This window comes from Corvus moneduloides, chromosome Z, assembly GCF_009650955.1.
Source record: "Corvus moneduloides isolate bCorMon1 chromosome Z, bCorMon1.pri, whole genome shotgun sequence".
Taxonomy (NCBI): Eukaryota; Metazoa; Chordata; class Aves; order Passeriformes; family Corvidae; genus Corvus; species Corvus moneduloides.
Window position 1 is genome coordinate 44,849,478 of NC_045511.1, and position 20,833 is coordinate 44,870,310.

At 40.7% G+C, this 20,833-nt stretch overlaps 1 protein-coding gene across 1 annotated transcript in view; it reads right to left on the reverse strand.

Annotated features, from left to right (window-relative positions):
* MUSK (muscle associated receptor tyrosine kinase) overlaps positions 1-17,523 on the reverse strand; it is a 57,935-nt gene extending 40,412 nt beyond the window's left edge. Inside the window, exons 1-5 of the mRNA XM_032097250.1 lie at positions 17,329-17,523; positions 13,227-13,353; positions 9,882-10,033; positions 8,359-8,486; positions 7,728-7,869 (exon numbers count right to left, since the gene is read on the reverse strand). Coding sequence (XP_031953141.1) covers positions 7,728-7,869; positions 8,359-8,486; positions 9,882-10,033; positions 13,227-13,353; positions 17,329-17,425 — 646 coding nt within the window. The 5' untranslated portion in view covers positions 17,426-17,523. The remainder of the gene's footprint in view (positions 1-7,727; positions 7,870-8,358; positions 8,487-9,881; positions 10,034-13,226; positions 13,354-17,328) is intronic.
* Positions 17,524-20,833: the final 3,310 nt, after the last annotated feature.

Genomic DNA, 20,833 nt, shown 5'->3' on the forward strand with positions numbered 1-20,833 from the left:
CCCGCTGAGGCCAGTCAAATACTTTGGTGTAATTACAGGCAAGATTGGTCTTACCCTGTAATGCTCCCTCACCCCAAACCCTTTGCAATTTTTAAAAGCAAACTGCAGTATTCACCATTTACTGTCATAGAACAGTGCCTGCAGGTATATACACCAGCATCAATGCAGACAGAAGGCTGTCCTTTCCCAGAGTTTCTGCCTCTGCTCAAGGCAGAGCCAAGACTCCTCTTCAGTGTTGGTATTAGAATTTCCAGGAGGAAATTTCACACTCTACTTAAATGACAAACTGCAAACTTCCTTGCCAGTCTGCTATTTGGTAATTCACCTCACCCAAAACACTCTACCTCAAAAGATGATGCAGATAAAAATTCAGATTTCACGCTGAAATCTAATCCATAGGAAATGCAGCAAGGCAACAGTCCTGACAGGCTGCTTCAGTGGTCTCTTGGTATCTCCTTTTCCTACATCATCTATGGCAAGTGCAGGCAAGTTGACACAAAAGCATAAAAAACTTTCTGGATGACATATCAGGAGTCAGTTTTCATTAGAAATACAGACCATCTCTGGAATCCAAATTGATAGAATTATCTGCACTAAATACATGCTTTTATTCCTGTTACTTGAATTTTGATGTGACTTTCCAGTCTGTTGATTTATCTAGGAAGCAAATTTGTCCCAAGACTATATAAGACATCCAAAAAACAGCTGAAGGAAGCTAGTGCTTTACACCTACAGGGACAGCCTCTTAACTAAGTAGCAATGGCTTTGCTTTCTATTGTCAAATAGTTTGCCATCCCCTCAATGGCACGTGAATTAGACAAAATTATTTTTAAAAATCTAGACCAAATCTGGCAGATCCTTTCTTCTAAAGGGATGATTCTCCAAGGAAAACCTTCCTATTTTTAAGACTAAGGCAGTTCTCAGAAGTGGCTTACAGGCGAACATTTTTGTGGCCTGTGGTAGGGTATTATTTTAGTAGCTAGTAATAAGCAATAAAATGTGGCCAAGAAAAGACTTCTATCTACCAGGGCTGGAACTCAAAATCAAACAACATCTAAGTCAGGAGAGTGTGAGGAGCATTGCTTCTACCCTTGTTTTGATTTCATTGTTTTATTTGCAGCCACATAGTAGCACAGGATGAAGTGGAGCAGCAACATTTCAGCAGAGAGAGGAATGAAATGGCCTAGTTAAAGAAAGGGTCAGTACTCCTCAACCAGCACCTCTTCATACACTTGGAAACTGCAGAGATTTGAACCAAAAATGTTAATAAATCCATGGAGAATACAGGTAAATTTTTGTTAAACACGCTGGGTCTTCTAACATTTGCTCTGGCTAATTTGTTTGTTTCCTTACAGTTTTATGATTGCTAATTTCTGGACGTGTCTGTAGAGTGATGACTTCAAAACTAAACATTATCACACAGTATACTCCTGAATTCCACAAGTCTCTGGTGCCACAGGCTGGAGATCAAGCTCAGTTTTGTGTAAATCACAAGATGGAGTTGCACCTAACTCAGTACACAACCAACAGGACCATCCACTTACTCTCTCTTCTCACACAGCAGTCCCTGTATTTATCACCTTTTTCTTTACTTGTAAACATTAAAAATACATCACTGGGCAAACTGGAACTTCAGAGTTCTAGCTGGATACAACACCTAGAAAGACACAACAGAAAGTTTGTTCCTCATCCTCAGGGGAAGAAAAACCTTCTGCACACCAAGTTCCACTAGGCTGTTCACCCTGTCTTCCTACATCAGAAGACTGTCACTCATGCTGCTGCCGGATTAGAAGGACATCTCTCAGAAGAATATTTTGCCTTCTGTTGTGTTAGTGCTTATTCCACCACAACCCTTTGTACATTTCAGTGACAATAACTCCATTAATTTCCAGAAAATGCTCTTTCATCAGTTGAAGATAAAAATAAGGCTAAGGCTGAAACATGGTTTGTGGCTTTGTATTTCATTTATAAGCAGGTGTTACTTCTAAACTGTCAGAAATTCATGGTCAACTTTTCAATTTCTTTTGTGATTTTTTTGTTTTGAAGAATGAGGAAGGGCATATAGGACAGGAGCCCATTCTACCAATTCACAAAGTGTCACTTTCCTTCCCCCAAGGACAGAAGAAACATTCTCCGAAACAAAGCAAAAAACTGAGCCCAGGTCAGGCAATGACACCCGTAAATCATCACAAAAATTACTGGTTTGTGGCTGTTCTGCAAGAGACACTTCTTATTTCATGCAGGAATTTACTTTGAATATACTTTGAATACTGGATATAAGGACAATATCTGAAAAAGATAGCAAGAGATTAAAGCAAAACCATCCGATGGAATTTATTTCACATATTAAGAAAAAATTAACAAGGCAGCTTCACTCTGTGTCTGAGTGATAAGCATGCTCATAACAGGAATATTGCCATGCCTTTCACCACACAAGAGCTCATGGCTTTTAATGTATTCTTTTAAAATCACACGATTCATACATAATGGATATGGAAAATACCATTCTTAACACACATCAAATGTTGGGGGCTGCAGAGGGTGTACAGTTTTAGGCAGCAGGCCCAGAAGCTGAACCTGAAAATCTCTCACATAGCTTTTGTGGAGCCAGTCCTATTAATGGACTGGATCAATATCACTGCAAATACCAACAAAAACCAAAATTCCTCCTGTTCTACTGCCTATGTACATAAATAGCTGTCCAACACATAAGGGAAAAAAACAGACTAAAGTCTTACAGACCCTACAAATTCCAAATGCTCAGAGGACGCCCAAAAAATGCCTTCTTGGCACATCTTAAGTCTTTATACCCTGCCCTGAATTTTCACTGACATCAATGGGAATTTCTGCATTTGATGACAAATCTCAACCCTATTGATGGCAATAGCTGCTCCCCAATTTATTCCCAAAGGAATGATTTCTTATTTCAGATAAAGCTGGAACATCTCAGCCATCTCAGTCAACATCTTGTTAATAAACTTCAACCTTCAGACATCTATGTGAACTACAGGTCAGGTAAGCAAGCAAATGCTTCTATTTGACCATAGTCCTGAATCTGGGATTCATCCAGGAACTTTTCAGCCAGAGATTCACTTTGAGCATCAATACAGCAAACAACAGGAAATCTGTGGAAATCCTTTGGCAATGTACTGCTTCATTGAGTATATAAATACTCTTCTAGGTTTAGCAGAAGTTTACATTACCAAAACTGAAAATGCAGTGATTAAAAAGCTAGTTAGCAAAATGCTTAAGATCATAGAAAATTAATAAAAACTGCAGGTCAGAAATGTTACCTCCAGGAAATTAAAAACACATTTCTTGGCAAACGTAATATTGTTCCTTTATCTCAATGCACAAGCTACCTTCTGTAGACATCTGTGGATGTACAGTAGCAAGAGGAAGTCATCTTCACATGCTAGTTTTAGCAGACCCAACAAACTCAGCATTTCTTGTTTTGCTTTGCAGAGTAGTGTGGAAAAGGCTGTTTCTGCCTAGTGCACTTCTGCTTCATACCAGTACTTTCACTAGTCCTTCTTTTCATAAGTTGAGTGGGCTGTAACTAGAAGAACCAAGTGAGTGAAATACAACCATACAGCTTCTGCACAGCTGCGAACCAGCTCACTAGTGGAGAACCAATTTATGATGACCCCAGCACATGTCAGAAAGAACCAACCCTACTCCTCTGAGGCATTCCTCAGAGCTAAACCAAGGACGTGTCATTTTACTGCTACAGGACACACCAAGATCATAAAAATTTTGTGTAACCCTTCTTCAGGAGTGCTGCCTATCTTGCACGGTCTCTCACTTGGCCCACTTGGCCAACACTTGCCCCTTGTATCCCTTCTCCATCCCTTATCTCCAGAGCCTATTCCCTGATGTTAAATCAAGGGGATGCTCCATGGCCTGTTTATTTTCTTAATATCCTCCAGGCACCCCAAGCAGGCTTTCACTGAGAGCAGTGCTGTCCACAGAATCAGCACAGCTCCCAGTAAAGAGCCCAGCTCTTCCCACAAACCTAACAGTTAGGTCCATTATGATCATGTATGTACCACTTGTGGATTATGCCTTTTAAAAAAAGGATCTATTTCACCATCACTTGTCCAAATTCATGTGGGTTTGCCCCAGACTTGGAGAAAAGATGCAAAAAGGAAGGCTTTTAAATCCTTTTAATTAAAATCCTAACTCAGGATTAATTTATTAGAATTCATGACCTAAGCCCTGGTGCCTGAAGCACACCCTGGGAAAGCAAACAGGCTGCCCTAACTGGGGACAGGTCTGTGCAGGGTGAAGCACCCACAGAATCCTTATCTCTTTCACTACATTCCCTGATGAAAATCGGAATCCGAAAAATCTGTTCTACTACGAGAGGCCTCCAAAGTTTTCTTTTTCATGACAAGAACTGCACCTGAATTTTCATCTAAAACCTGTTGCTCATATTATTTCATCTTTGCTTTAAAAATAATAAAACTTTAAAAATACTAAAGCTGTACTTTAAAAGTAATAAATAGAGGCCAGTATTATGAATGCTGAGGAAAGCTGACAAGGAATAGAAGAAAAAGTATTTGGAAAATCAAAATAGCAGCATTTTTTAAACAGTTCTACCTCGGACAACTGAAACCAGACAAGTGGGACCACAAGGTAGCTCAGGAGTGTTAACATTTGAGCCAAGATTGTTGTCAGTTTGAACAAGTGGCTCCTGCACAGTTCATTGTATGTACTTGTGACTTGCTGTAATTTCTGGGCCCAACTTGAGCAAGTCATTGAAGCATGTGCCTGATCAAAATTACATTAAGGAGCCTGATTGCCTGCAGAAGACAGAGTCAGTCTTTCAAGATCACCTCTGCACTTTGAGCACTAAAGCTAATTGCAGGATGTGAAATCCTAGAAAATAAGGGGCTAATGTGTATGTCTCAAACACTGATGGCCATATAGCTGTGGAGCCAGCCAAGGACTGTTGGGAGCAACAGCCAATTACCAGCAATAGCTGGAAGTAGGGCAGTACATTTCTGGAACAAGTGTCCTTGTTCTGGCTCCTGGAGCTCCTGGAGCTAAGCACGACAGAGTACAGCAGAGGTGCAGGAATGAGGCCAGTGAACAGGCGTGGAATGTAAGGGGGGATCAAGAGCACCCAAGATCCCTGAAGCCCCCCAACCCATTTCCAGAAAGGTCTACAAGTCTGGGCTGCACATGAAAACTCATTTGCATAGAGAATGAGAAGTTTAGCTCCAGCCCACGAAACCTTCACTATAAAAAGGACTACAAGGCCTGGATATACATGCGTTCCAGGAGCCTGCATACCCCATCAGCTGGATTGATGCTGGAGCCAGGACTGGTGATACCTCCCTCTTCCTTTCTTCTTTTCATTCTCTCTCCTCCTCTTTAATCCCTCTCTCTCTCTCTCTCAGTCCCTCTCCTTCCATCCTAGCCCTTTCTCCAAAACCCTCTGCCCTGTGCTTATCTAGGAGGTCAGGGATTAACATACACGTTTCCATGCCAAATGTGTAATTTACTACTAAAACTTTGTAAGTTTTTGCAGGCCCTCTTCCTTTTATCTTTTCTTTCAGCCATATGAGGATCTATCATTCTTGGGTGCTCCCTTCCCTGCAAGGGTGGGATGCCACACGGGACTAATGCTGGACCCATTAAAATGGAAGCACACAACAAATCAGGATCCATGTGATCTAGATCTAGCTAGGCATAAATATTTACACTGCTCTTTGAATGGACATTTGCCTTGGAATTAAATATTCATAGTTAACCGGCCATGCTTAGTCATTTTATTTTAATATTAAACCATGCTACACAGACTGGTGACTCCAGTGAATACTAAGGACCAGGATTTAATAAAAAAATATAGAAGTGTTGTTACAGAGAAACAATAAACAACAATTTTCATAAATTTTCTGAACATAATGAATGCTCAAAGAATACTGGAGTGTGATTTTCCTGCTTTGATTAATTTTAGTATATTATTTACTAGGAGTTACTTTAAAATACTGATACTAATGGGGTAGGAGAGGCAGGAGGGGAGGGATACTAAATATTATAATAAAAGTGAGGGTGATGTGTGTGCATACGTACTTGCATGCGTACACAGATGTGTGCAGAGGTAGTTATGCTAAATATGCACGAGAATTAATCTAAAATACTGGGAGGGGAAGGGATTTGCATGCACAGCAAGCTGCAGTCAGGATTAATACCTTTGGATTTTGGAAGCCAAAAATGTAAACTAAACATGTGTCAGTCTAGTTTGGGTGGCCACCCAAAATTAGATATATTATATAGGTGTCCTACCAGAGAAACCAAGGTGAGCCTGGAGAAGAGCATTTATTTATTCACCCAACACAGGAATGGAACATGAGGGGATAATTTGTGTGGGAGCATTGAACTGCTACTGATTAATTAGGAACTAATCTTCTTCATTTTAAAAAGAGCACACATACACAACCCAAGCATGGTATTTGTGGATTATTTTGCCAGTCCTTGAATTAACAGGCCACTGCATAGTTCTGGAGATAGAGATAAAACAAGGCATTAACCTTAGCAGCCTGGATTTTTGGTGCAATTCCAGCTTGTTTTTAGATTCCCTAACTAGCTCTGGCAGATCTGGAACAATAAAATTGCAGTGCCGGAGGCCCTTCAGCATGGAGATGGCATTTGTGTGCATGGCACCAAGTAGTTGCCATTCACTGTTTAACCCTTTACAAGCCTTTGCCCATTGTTTCAATGACAGGGACCAAACTAAAACCCAGGACTCAAGCTGTTCACATCCAGATCCAGCTGTTTTCAGTTTGCCTCACTGCCTGGGAGAAGTACCTGTCTGAATCTAGATTAAGAATAGCTGCCTTCCTGTTTGAAAGCTATTTAAGGAATTTCTAGCATACACAAAGTCTGTACATATAAATATTAAAAAGGGAGAAAAAAAACCCTGAAAAATTAGTGCATGTTTTCGGAAAACAGTAGATCTACAGAAATGTGTAGTTCAATCTAATATACTCTATACAGCTCCCAGAAGAAAGTCTATGCTCCTCTTAGAAATGAGATTGCACACTAAGTAATCTCTGACTGTTCCAAGCCAAATGTAACCTACAATAGTATTTTGAAGCTTACTAGGTAAATGAAGACCCTTCTCCACCTTCTACAGTACAGTCATTCTGGATCAGAACTAAAAATTCGTTCATCTACTAAATCAGTCATTCCCCACTCACTCCACAAGCCCTTTCCCAACCCAAATTCTCTTATAGGATTCAGGAAGATGAAATGCCTTGTTGCCAACATTTAGGTTCCCCTGCATTCCACTGTTCTCAGCACTCTGAAACTGGTGGTGACTCTCACCACAAAGCAAATACTTTCTGTACATAAGAATTGGACATAGAGCACATAAAGACCAGAAATTGAAAAATCAATCTGATGTTCATTTAGTGGGCAGAAAATGTTCATGTCCACAAAGGGCAAAGTTCTCCTCTCCTCTCCTCTCCTCTCCTCTCCTCTCCTCTCCTCTCCTCTCCTCTCCTCTCCTCTCCTCTCCTCTCCTCTCCTCTCCTCTCCTCTCCTCTCCTCTCCTCTCCTCTCCTCTCCTCTCCTCTCCTCTCCTCTCCTCTCCTTTATTATCATCCTCTAGGATGGTTTTGTGGACATCAACATGATACTTTAGTTTAATTCAAGTTAACTGGGTATGCACAAGGGGCTGGCACATGGAGCTTGAGCCTGGTTCAAAAGTTACTCACCTTCCACCACCACAGTTGCAGGTTTCGAATAGGCTGTGCCCAAACTGTTCTTGGCTACACAACGATACTGTCCTGCATCTTCTCTCTGAACATTGTGTATCCTTAAATTCCCAGAATCAAGGACAGCAATGCGAGCAGTCTCCTGCCAGAGGAAGGAGCAGTTGAGGTGAGGACTCTACATTCAGGCTGCACACAAACAGCATCAAAAATTTGTTTGCAAAGATTGGGCTTACATGCATGAAGACTATACATGTTGTCCTACCATTGAAGGATTTGGGGCCAGCTCTTCCTGCTCAGCATTGTCCTGACATACTCACCCATCCCTATTTTTGCAGATCAGTGTATTATAGCTTTGAAAGAGTTCTTACTTAAAAGAATGCTCACAAATGCTTTCATCAGTATTTGGCCATACTAAGTAGTAACAAGCATATAAAATATACATACACAAAGAACATTTGGTTTGTATGTAGATTTATTGCAGATGAAGATATTTATGAGATGAGCCCTGTTTTTCCAAATGTTTCCTTTCTAGCTACTAGCTAGCTACTAGCTAAATACTGTAACTAATGCTAACATTTAACACAGTACAATTACAAATAATTAGCATTACTAAAAACCATTCTCTACTCACCTTTACAACTGTTTCTCCTTTGACCCACGAAACAGAAGGTTTTGGATTCCCCATTGTAGTGCATGGAAGAACAGCCTTTAACCCTTCTATTATTTCCACATTTATAGGTGGACGGGTTATTTTGGGTCCTAAAATTTTAAAAGCTAAAAATTAAAGTTGGAAAGAAGCTAAGACATAGTAAGACAAATTCAGAAATAACATCAACAATTCTGCTTGCTTTTTCTGTGTGTTGCTGGAAGATAGAGCAGTCTTTCTTTGTCATGGACTGCCTTGGTAAGAAAGATCTTTCTTCAGCACAGCATTCAGTTTCAGTTTACGGATGCAAAAGCAGCTAACTTGCACGGGTTATTTGTTTTCCTGAGTGGAGTTTGACAGTCATTTGAATTAGGGCCTGGGATAAAATCCAAATTCAGATAAGAGTATTTCCAGTATTGAAGAATGTTAGCATTCCAGGTTCTGCCACTCTTCACTGAGTAAACACTGTCTTGTCTGAAAGCTCAGATCTGGATTGAATTGATTTTGAAACAGTATTCAGGCTTGCCTCTAGCTCAACAAGAAGAGTATGTAAACTCAATTAATGTCCCTAACTGAAGGGTTTATAACTATGCTAGTGAAAAGGACAATGCAGCATTAAAGAAAAAGGAGTCAAACTCCCTTGAAGTTAATAAGGGATAAATTTAAATTCATTTTACTGAAAAAGGAGCATGGCCTATCTTACTCTGAGCTGAGATTATAAAAGATCATCATCTCCATATTTTGGGAGACCTGACATTTTGAGTCCCTTGCATGATAACGAATCAACAGGAAAAACAAGCTTCAGAGACATCACCTCCTGGCCACCACCTGCAAGTGACTGGGATGCTGTGGAGCTCCAGAATTACCAGACCAGGAGGGTCATCTCATTAGCACAAACAAATCCTTTCCTACAACCAGATGCTTTAGCCAGAATATATCTCTGGTACCCTTTAAAGCATTTGTGTAAATAAATCCAGCCACGTGAGTCCAACTTTACTGAGTTTGGCACATACATATCTCTGTTCATAGGCAAGAACAAGCCTTTTGCCTTCCATGTGGGATGATGAGATTTACAACATGTTGCTCCAGACCATTAAACACTATTATTGAGAGCATCTGAACATAATTTAGTTGAATTTTACATCCTCAGGTAGAAACCTGATTAGTGAAATCTTACTTTTAAAATTCACCAGGGATCAATGCAGAGGTTTAATCTGCCAAAATGCGCCTCTTTTACAGAGTTTTGCACAAAGGGCATTCTTCAAAGCATCAGGTTTTGTCCTCTGATCCTAGAACAAGTGTGTGTTATTCAAAGTGAATTACCACAGCTGCATTAAGTTATGATCCCATATGCCATATGATGTCTCTGCCTCAAAGGACTGCACCCAGCTTCACAAGAACATGGGTCTGCACTGAGCGTGGATCCCCAGGTGCCATGCATGGAAGTCTGCTCAGGCTTTTGATTAAACACTCACATGGCGTCAGGAAGAAATTTCATTCCCACTTACGCATTTTCACCTGGAGAGCCCCACAGCTCTGGGCAGCTGCTCCAACCCCGTTATCTGCTGTGCAGCAGTACACCCCATCATCACTGTCCTCCACGCTCAGGATGGTCAGGAGCTGCCCATTCCTCTGGATGCTGTACCGTGTGTCAAACAGCCTGCAGGGCACAGCACAAATTGTCAGGGACCACCAGGGATGGAGAGAGGGAATTGCATTTGGATATGCAGGCTGCTGATGGCACTACAAATGACAATAAGCTTTACCTTTGATTTTCAACATGCAAGCAGAAGGGAAGGTGCTGAAAATGTTGAGTTCAGCCTTAAGATTCAGATTCTCACTAGACCATGCAGTTCCTGACTGCCACTAGTGTAGCAGCAATTTTTCCTCCAACCAGACATTGGTAACATTAAGTAGGTATCATGCTTGGGGTTTTGACTGGCCAAGGACAGGCATGAGCATAAATAATCTTTTCCAGCTAGGTTCTGTTTAAGGTATAATTGCTCAGTGCAAGCCAAAGACTGCTTGTATGGGAAATAGAGCTGGCGGAAGCTTTCCTTCTTCAGGGGAAAAAAAAAGGATTTTTTTTTAATTAAACAGATAAAGTTATGGAAATATTTTTACAGTTGTGAAAAAAGACACAAACCAAAAACCATACCCTTTTGTGTCTACATACTGGAGTGGTTTTGTCTATTTTTTTTGAACAAAAAACCAAACAACAAACTAGTGAAGAAATATGCTTAAGCCATCTGAAATTTAGAGGATTCAAGGACAGCTGTATTTTAATGACCACAGGCTTTAACTGGGAGATTTCAGAGAAATGAAGAAATCTCTGAAGCTGGAGCAACAAAAATATGGGATATTGCAACAAATGTGCAGCAAAGACCAATTTTACATGTGAGCATGATGAGAGAAGTGTGGTGTATGAGTAGGGGGGATGTGTGTATTCAAGTGTGAGAGCCAGGGAAAGCAGAAAGATGCCAAGAAATCAGAGGGCTAAACTATTGATCTTTATTGCAAAACTGCAAAAGTATAATAAATATAAATAAATAGTATAAATAAGCACTAGTAAATTTCTTTGTGTTTTATTTTCACATCTTTGTTGATGCTTTTAGGAAGCGCTTTCATGCAATTGGACTTTGATTCCGATGAAGAGTGGCAAAAGAGTTCTGATCTGAGGATTGTGTCCCAAGCAAACTGACTGCTATATGTGTCATGTTTTGTCTTTTACTGTTACAAATTGTACAGTAGTTACTGACTAATCTGAATGTACCATTTATGATGTTACAGGCACATATTTCCTTTCAACAGCACTTCACCATTCAGTGTTACATCTCCCTCCACTTTTTCAACATGGGAAAAAAGAGTGCCATGAAGTCATCCATAGTGTAAAAGACATGCTGACTCTGTTCCCTTCTTTCCCTAAGGAAGGCTCGCTGTGGGCAGCCCTGTTCTGGAAGATGGGACAGGAAACCATTTCACTCGGCACACAGCACCTGCTGGTTTACTTGCACAAGTTTTGATGCCAAAAGGAAAGGCACATCCAGAAGACTAGTGCTGACTGTAGTCTCTGCCCAGGCTCTATTCCCATTGAAGTTAAGAGTTGATATACTGTTTTGTTTTGCAGGTTAACCTTCCTGTCTGTCCAGGATGCTGGGACCATGGCAAGAGAAGAAAATTTTGGAAATTAAATAACTGATGTTAATTGCTTGCAATAACTAGGCCCTTAGAAGTGTGATACACACACACACAGAGGCACAGAAGTACATTTATATGGGGGGTTTTTTCAGAAAAAATGTCTTCTCATCTGATGCTTTTCCATTGTGCAAATAGTTTCATCTCAGTTTTTAGAAAGTAATAGAAATATATTCAGCTTATCTGTTCCTTTGTCTTTGGTCTGAGCTTTTTTATCCAGCAGTACTGAATACTAATGCTACACAGCCTTGTGAAAGTATAATAACTTGCTGTTATTAATGCTGCTTCAGAAGTCCCAGTAAAGGAATGAAGCGCCTGAGCTCTAAGGCCTTAACAGCAGAGGTGTTTTATCTTTATTTTCCGTTTTGGTCAAAATACTGGGTCTCAGACAGAGAGTGGGAGGGCTTTAAGAAAGATATGTTGGGCTTTTGGAAGAGGGGATTGAGGCGATAAATGATCTGCATTTCATATTATCTTAGAACACATAGAGAGTGATCATTTTTAAAGACATGGGGTGAGAAAGACACAGTCCTGCATGGATGGCTTTCTCTCCCTGCTTTGATTTTCAGTCATGGCCTCACTGATGGGGAAGGAATTAGGAGAAAGGTGACCTGATTTGGAAATAACATCCATAGAAGTTCAGACCTCCATGTTGGAATAGAGCCAGGGTCAGGAGATTAGGGCCAAATTTTGCTGAGAATGCAGACAATGAAAAAAATATATATATTTCTGAAGGCCTATATGCATACTTGCAACTTTCTGCTTTGTCCTACTGTAAAGCAGTTTTCCAAGCAGTGAGACCTCCTGCTGCTGCTGACTTACTTGGAGCCTCCTAGGGCAGTGGTCCAAAGGCTCTTTGGATGTTTGACCACAATAGAGAGAACCATACTTCAGGTAACCATCTGCCCAACATGCACATCTCATGTGGAGAACAGGTTTTGACCATGTCATGCAAAGGTTGTGCTGCATTTTCCCTCACAGAGGGAGTGACTTACAGCCATTTAGAATGAGAAATCTATATGAAGGCATGTGGCAGATGTAATGTGATTTCAGAGCTAGAAGATCAAGTACAGTTTACTTCATAGAAACCTGTCTACAGCAAAAGTGCAAAAGCCATGGTGGTAACTTCCATAAAACATTTCCACACTTCCAGAAGGCTGCCTTCTTTGTTGACACCTTGATGCCTGGTGGTTAATGTCTGACAGTGCGTAACAATGAGAAGACAATTTCCAGATCCAGAACTAGAAGCAAACAAGAAGGGCACAGCGCAATCCCTTCCATGCAAAGTTTCCAAGCACATTGAGACAGACAACAAGTCCTGATAAGCTCCTTTTAAATATTATACAGCATCCTCCTCCTTCGTACGTGCATAAACTGAGGAACAGAGCTGACCGAATTGTCTGAATCCGGAGAGAAAACTACTTGCATACCTTGCAGCGGAAACTAAATCTCTGTGAGCTCAAGTGTGTGAAGGTGCAAGAGCAGTCCCCAAGTGCTCTTATCACTCCCTCATAAACCTAGAATCCTATATAATTAGAGCACTCATACTCTCTCCTGACACAGACCTGTTTTTATATTTCCAGATATCTCCTCTATCATGAAAGAAAACACTGCCAGTTTTGGCAGAAATGCTGGTGAGGGCTGGGGCTGCTCCCTACCTGATGGGAATGCTGTTGCGTGTCCATGTAATCTCCGGCTCAGGATATGACTCCACTACACAGACAAACTTGGCAACATCTTCTACGAGGGCATCCACGGTTTCCAGAGGAGTGCTGATCAAGGGAGCTGTGTGAACAAGAGAAAATGTGAAAGCCCTCTGGTGCCTCCTGGAGAGAGCTACATAGCCTGCCAGACACCTTTGGTGGAAGGAGGCATGTCCCTGCAGGGTCACTCAATGGCATGTCCCTTGAAGTCTCTCCATAACGTGCAAAATAGAGCAAACCAAGCTCCAATAAGCTCAGTGTGTCCGATGTGTCTGACCCACCTCTTTCTCAAGACTCACAGCACTGGGTGAGCATACTGCAAGGACACAGGTGAGGTTGTCCCATTGCTATGAGGGTGGCATTGCATAGGCTGGAAGTGCAAGCCGCAGCACACAAATTGAAGGCTGACCTGCCCCTGGAGTGGGAACAGTGCCTCCTCATTAATGCATGAGATTTGGGCTTCCTTGTCATTATTACAGGATTTATACACTCAACTATTTATCTTTAAAAAAAAAACAAAAACAACCAAAGCCTATTATATAAAAACACGAAACCCCTTATTTAGCACTATATTTTTCTGAGCCAGGCTCACAAAGACAATTCAAGTCATTCAGATTTGTGTCCCGACTAGGACACAATCTCTTTTTCTCACAGTTTCTAATCAAGTAGCACAAAGGTTAGAAGTTGAATAGCTATGTCTAATGCTCATTATCACAGACCTGTTGTCATGCATTACTTGAATGTATCTTTAGAAACATTTGCCATTGCTCTGGTGAAAGACTTGAATCACAGCTGGGAGGGATCAAAGCATAAGCCTAGCCACTCTCTTTCTCTGCTCATGGTATTCATTGCAGCCACTGCCTCCAAAAAACTTGAATTACTTGATCAGTGGCTGCAAAGGACATATATCCATATTTGTTGGACTGGATTTCAGTGACAACTGTGCTGAGATAAACTGATTTTAACATATTCCTGAAACACTACCTTGAAAATTGATCATGGATTCAGGACTCCTCCTGTTCCTCACTGACTGTAGCAGTATCTGGCCCATTACTTTTTCACAGAGAATCCCAACTGCTGTGTTGGGATTCTACTGGCCCTGCTTAGTACAATAAAATTCAAATTCAGGCAAAAAATAAACTACATCAGTTTTACCCTTCCCTCCCTAAGGAAAGGGCAAAAGAGAACACACTCAGATTTAAGTGACTGAGAATAATAGAAAGTCTATACCTTAATGCTTTTTCAATTTACATGGAATTCAAAGTTAGAATGTCTTTGGAGTTCTGCCGGAATGAAGCCAGAGGAATAAAGGATCAGCTTCCACTATCAGGTTTATGTAAAACTCTAAACGCTTTTGACATTTCATTAGAGTGGATGCCTCAATAATACTTCCAAATTTTAAGATTTCTCATAGTATCATTGATTAACAATAACAACTATACTTATGTAAATCTTGAAACTGTAAATAAGGCAGCACTAAAGATTATATGAACAAAACTTCATTTGAAACAAGTCTGTGACTAATTCATTGTTTAAGATCACTGCTTCAAAGTGTATCATGCGTCACTTTATCAGGTCATTTTGAGTTACATTAGACAGAAAATAATCATCTGTATGGTACCCCAGATGAATCCCATGCCAGTGAAACCAAATGGAAGATTTCCATAAAGCGTTCATTTACCTTCTACTGGAGGTTGTCTTAGGATAATAACCCCCATCGCTGGTTATCCTGTCTACTGCAAATGAGACATTGCTATTTCGTGACAGAGTTTATTGGGATTTGATGGCATTAACCCCAGAGTTTTGCAATCTAATTTTATATAGTATGTTGCTGTTGCTGTTGTCCACATTCCTTGATCTCTGGAAGGATGCTTTTCTAACCTTGAGAAATGTAAATTTTTACAGCAACGATAATTCAAAGCAACCAGTTTTATAACTGTTGTAACAATAAACACAGTCATTTTCACAGGTAATAAAGTTACATTTGTACCAAGAGCTGGTACAAATATATTTTGTATATATATTTGTATATAACCAGTATTTTGTTCTTTGGGCAAATAAGAACTGTCAGGTTTCTATATTAAATAAATTCTCTAGAAATGGTTAAATATTTTTAAGGTGGGTCTTTAATTCAATAGATGACAGAATATTGCATAGACATGGTCTGACCTGGTACCTCTTGAAAGCCAGCATGCAGCTTTTTGGGCACAATCAAGCCTCATGGTTGCAAGAAAATACTGTCCAAACTGACAGCACTACAGTAACAGGAAAAGAAATGTTTTTAAAGTTGCCTTCCTAAATTCTACATCCTCAGAGAGCAATCATGACAACAATGGGGATGTGTCATTTTCTCATATGCTCTTTTCACCTTTGTGATATTTAACCCAAGTAGGGACAGTTGGGAGTGGAACATGCCGTCATTTCCTGAGGCAGCAACAGAATCCCAAAATGGCTGAGACAGTGCTTACATCTAAACGCCATCCGAGCAGCTCGGGTGCTGCTGTCAGTCTATGTTTTCTCCAGAAAACACTCTAAACATATGATGTGTGCATTACCAAATTTTAACATAGGAAAATAGAATCTGAATGATGTACAGACATATCTGTCAGCACACAGAAATGGAGCCAGGCCTTCCCATGTGTGTACACTGCGGCTTTCTGATATTTTTAAGGTATCCTTCTGGCTTTAAATAAATTGAAAATAAATTAATTTATGTATGTGTAAAGCCACACAGGTGCCATTTTTCTGGATGTCAGCTGTAGTTTCCCGAGATAGAAAAATGACCCAAGGCTGGTCACAGGACCATGAGAAAGCCAAATCCTCTTCTATCTCCAGCCCACCAGAAGGTTCCACATGTCTTGGCTTTGGATTCAGATTCACACTTTTGAAACCAGACCAACCAGGCAAACAACAAAATGCAGAAAACAGAACCAGTCCCTCTGCAACTTTGCAGACACCTGGAGAAACTGCAGTTCCTCTGGTAAAAACTGGCTCAGCTGCAATGTCCTAGAAAATGGTACGTATCTGTTCATCACACTGTGACACCAGAAAAAAAATCTATCCCTGTCCTCTTTGTTTTTCTTGTCTCTCTAATACCACTTGTCTTACCACAACATTCAAAAAGTGTAAAATTCACCAACTTATTTTAGTGCCTTAGGAAAATATTAACATTTTTATTTCAAAATGTTTTTATAAAGAAGATACATTATTTCCTTTTTTTTTCATTTTGAGAATAACCTGACTAACAATTTTAAGAACATAGCCCTGCAAGAGCAGCAATGTTGGCCTAACATGTGAATACTGGCATTCCCCTTAAGATTTCATTTTGTTTTCCTGAAGCTGCAAAGTTTCTAGTAAACGTTGAATCGCACTGGACAATCACTGTTCAGCAAAAATTGTCGTCCGCAGGTTAACAAAACGATACTTCCAGAAGACCACGATTGCACTTCATAGCTCACAGACTTTTCTAAACAGATTTTTTTATTCCAATTCTTTAGTTGGCTAAAAGTACGTGTGCATACGCCCATATGCATGCGTGCACACAAGATAGGAAGAAGGTATCACAACTTCTACATTATATGCTATAACAAACAGTGCGTATTTGTATTTATATACATATTCTTTGTAAAGACATCATAAGTATTTACTTTTTTTGAAGATTTATATACTTATAAACCTACACAGGTGTGCTGAACACAACAAATCTCTGGCTCTGCGGCAACTGGTGCTACCAGCCATTAACACTTCTGAGCTCTCTCTCACATGAGAAATGTACGTTCCACCCAGGCTGAACCCAAAGGTCTCCCCTGGCTGTTACAATGGACTATGTGCTCTTCATAGACAAAGAACCTTCAATTCCAAACACAAATATGAAAATATTTTCACTGGTATCCTACTAACAGCAGTGAAGTGACTACTGAAAGCACACCATTTTCATCTTTTTTGGGAACACTACTGCACCACCCACCCCACTATTACCAGAGACACCTTCCCCTTTGCAAAACATTCTTCAGCAAATGGCAGAAGAAGAGCAGGGAAAAAGCCCCTCCAATCAAACCTTTTAGAAGTGTCTCAGCCAAGCTGAGGGCTGCCAGGGTGAGGACGTGCAACAGGGGCACCTTCAGCAGGTCATTCATGTTTGATCCAGAAGGCATCCAGCTCCTTCAGGCAAGGCGTGCGGACCTCCCAGCCGGCTGCATTTCGGAAGCGGTGTGCAAGCAGAGCTTCTCTACGAGTGACAGAGTGGGGTCTGAGGGATCTAAGTATAATCAGGAATTCTCCCACCCAGTGGTGGTGATGGACATGGCCAGCTGGTGTGTATCCACTTTGGTCAGTGTGAAACCGTGGGGCTCATGAAACAAGAGAAAGAAAATCCCTTCTGAATTCCTTCTAAGCAAACAGAGAGCAGTACAATGGGCAAATGCATTTCCAGGGCAGTACCCTACCCCAGTGTTGCAAAGTCACCAGACCTTTATTCCAGCTGTCTGTAAGTGCAGCAATAGGCAAAAATGTTTGCCACTGCGTTTTCCTTCATTTTATTCCCCTCTTTTCCAGTTTTTCTCCTCTCACTCACAGACACTCCCCCTTATTATAACCTTTCAAGTTTGGCTGTAATATGCCACCTGTTGCCCTGCTGATAGTATTTCTTTTCTTAACAGATGCATGTGTTGGAGCAGAAGAGGTTGGCATTGGTGGCTAAAAGTGCCTTTCTTTTAAGGCAATACAACAGTGGGGAAATATGACAGTGGGGTTCTGACATTAATCTCCAGAAATATTTTGTTAACCACCAGGTCTCTGCCTAAGATGAAAGGCAGAAAATCAACACTCATTTTCTAGGAAGATTTAAAGAAGCATCAGACTGACTCGCTCTGTCTTGTTCAATCCTAGCACAAAGGCCTACGTTATATTTTCCAAAAATGTGAAGTCATTTGTACTGCCTGTTTTTCTAGCATAAATATTAATATGAAGAGCAAAGAGGCTTACCACTGTGAAAAAGGCTGATGTTGGGACAATATCTGCATGAGCAAAGATGAATAATCAGTCCAGGAAGAGCCAACTTGATGATGACGCTCTTGGAACATGACTCCACATATTTTTCATCATTTTATCAGCAGCATGGACAAGAACTTTGCACTAAACTGTGCAGTCATAACATATCACAGTAAAAGGTACTCTGAGATCTCTGGAATTTCCTTTATTTGCTGAAACTCTTGACTTAAACCACTTCTTAACTGTAGTTTCTGCAATGAACACACATGGTTTAGCAGTGCATCCTCTGAGGAGCAAATAGAGTAAAGCTGACCAGTGCTGTGAGTGTGTGAATCCCTATGGTTTGGAATGGCTTTATAACAGCAGTGTTACTTTGGGGACATGCCATGGCTGATTAGGAACAAGGAACCCTAGACAACTGCTTCTCTGAAGATGAATAAAGACATAAACATTCACAGAAGACATTAAAGATATTCCAAAAATTCTGGAGCTAGCAATGACAACAAAGCAAAATAAGAAGACAACAATGAAACAACAATAATCCTACCAGGGAACAGAAAAATACTGATTCATGGCTGAACTTACAAGTATTTCTTTTGTTTAAGTCCAGACATATCCAATTAAACTGCTCCATAGAAATGCGACTTGGTCTTTTAGGGTAAAATTCTCTTCATGGAGGCACTTGACCAAAGACCTTTACATTGCTGGTTTCCTGTTTGGAATGTGTTACAAGGGCTTTGAAAATGCACGATCCATATGTGTGCAAAAATTAGTATTTCCCTTTTACTTGTCAATTGCATTTAGAAATGACACTGCCAGCAATGGCTTTTAAATGCTAATAATGCCTTTGCATTTTGGGGATTACCAAAGTACTCCTAATTCTCATTTCCTCTATCTCATATATTTTTATTAAGCATCACAGTGAGCTCCACTGCTCTAAACTGAAAGGATGTAAATTTACACAGTAAATGAGAGTAGAGACTGTGCACCATGAGCAATGGTGCACAAGCTCCAGCTACACATGCCACACAACTAACATACAATACATGTGGGAAGCTGGTGGTCATCTTGCCCATCATGGAAAGATGTTTCCATACACAGTGAAATCAGTGAAAATGAAATGCTGGTGATGCCAAACCTGCTTTGGTTCCAAGTATTTTCCAGGTTTACCTTATAAAAGTAAAATGCATCTTTAATTTTTACTCCCGGGGTTATGAGTTTGCTGGTTGTTGGCTGTTGTGTTTAGGTTTTTTCCTAACAAAGCTGAGATGCATACAGTTCACAGATAATTGTATTTACATCTGTTGTTACTTACAGTCATGCCCCAAGGCTTCTGCTGAGATGAGGTCCCAGCAGCCTACACAATAATGAGAAGCAGTGTAGTCCCCAGCTTTCAGACACTGTGGAATGTCTTGGGGTGACTTTATGATGTTGTATCCCTTATCGCTGCTCTATGCCCAGAAATTAATTTTGTGCCTTTTTTTAAACTGAAAAACTGGCACACGGGTGAAGCTCTGTTCCCATAGATTTCTGCTCATCTGTCGGCACTGCAAACACTCCAAAGTCAGTTCATGAAGTTCAGTACACAAGACGAAGTGTAGCGTGTCCATTCACCTAGCTACCATTTTTTCCCACTGCAAACTCTTTGCAAAGTGACAAATCGAGTATTTCGAAATAAATGCATAAATACAAAGAAAGTAATAATTTGCTAGAGTTTGTGGAACAGATAACTGTCTTGCAGTCAACTAATTGTTTGGCATCTGACTTCTATGATGAGTAGAAACTGGTTGCAGTACAGGATCATGCTGGATCTTTTTTCTGTACATCTCTGTATGCCTCCCTCCTTCTTCCAAGTATTCTGCTGGAGGCCAACAGTTTTGCATGGTAATGTGACATAATTTGACCACTGGATTATTTGAAAACTGCCTTTTCTCCCACATCACCCTCTGGAATGTCTTTTGTGTAGGTAGTCCTAGATGTTCATCCAAGCAGACAGGCTAGGACAGGTATTTTCAGCAGAAAGTGTCCAGCCAGAGAACAAAATCATCCTACAGAGAGACTTAATGAAATTGCTTTGGCAATGGCCCTAATCACCCCAGCATCTGATGATTCACACTGAAATAATCCAAGTCAGCACTACTAACCCAGCCTGAGTAGTGACTGACTTGCCTGACCTCAGATTGAGGTGAAGCTGTCCTGTAGATCCCTGGATTCTCCTTCTTGCCCTTTGACTGGGTGACATTTTCTTTCTTCCAGGTCTCAGGCACCTCTCCTGGTCACCACAACCTTTCAAAGATTTGTTGCTGGTATGAGGAGCAACAACACACCCTTTGTCATTGGTTTCTCCACCTCCTGTATGAGAAAGTTATCATCAGTGCTTTCCAAGAACCTCCTAGATTGTTTGTGCCTTGCTGAAGGCAAGCCAGAAAATGAGCGTGCCCTAACCTGCCAAGATAGCAGATGTGTACAGATACAGAAGACAAGTGGCTTTCAAATCCCAAGTTGCCGTGTCATGGCTCCAAGCGTCTTCCAGGCAGCAGAGAGATGAAAAGGATGTATGTGTGTTCCCTTCA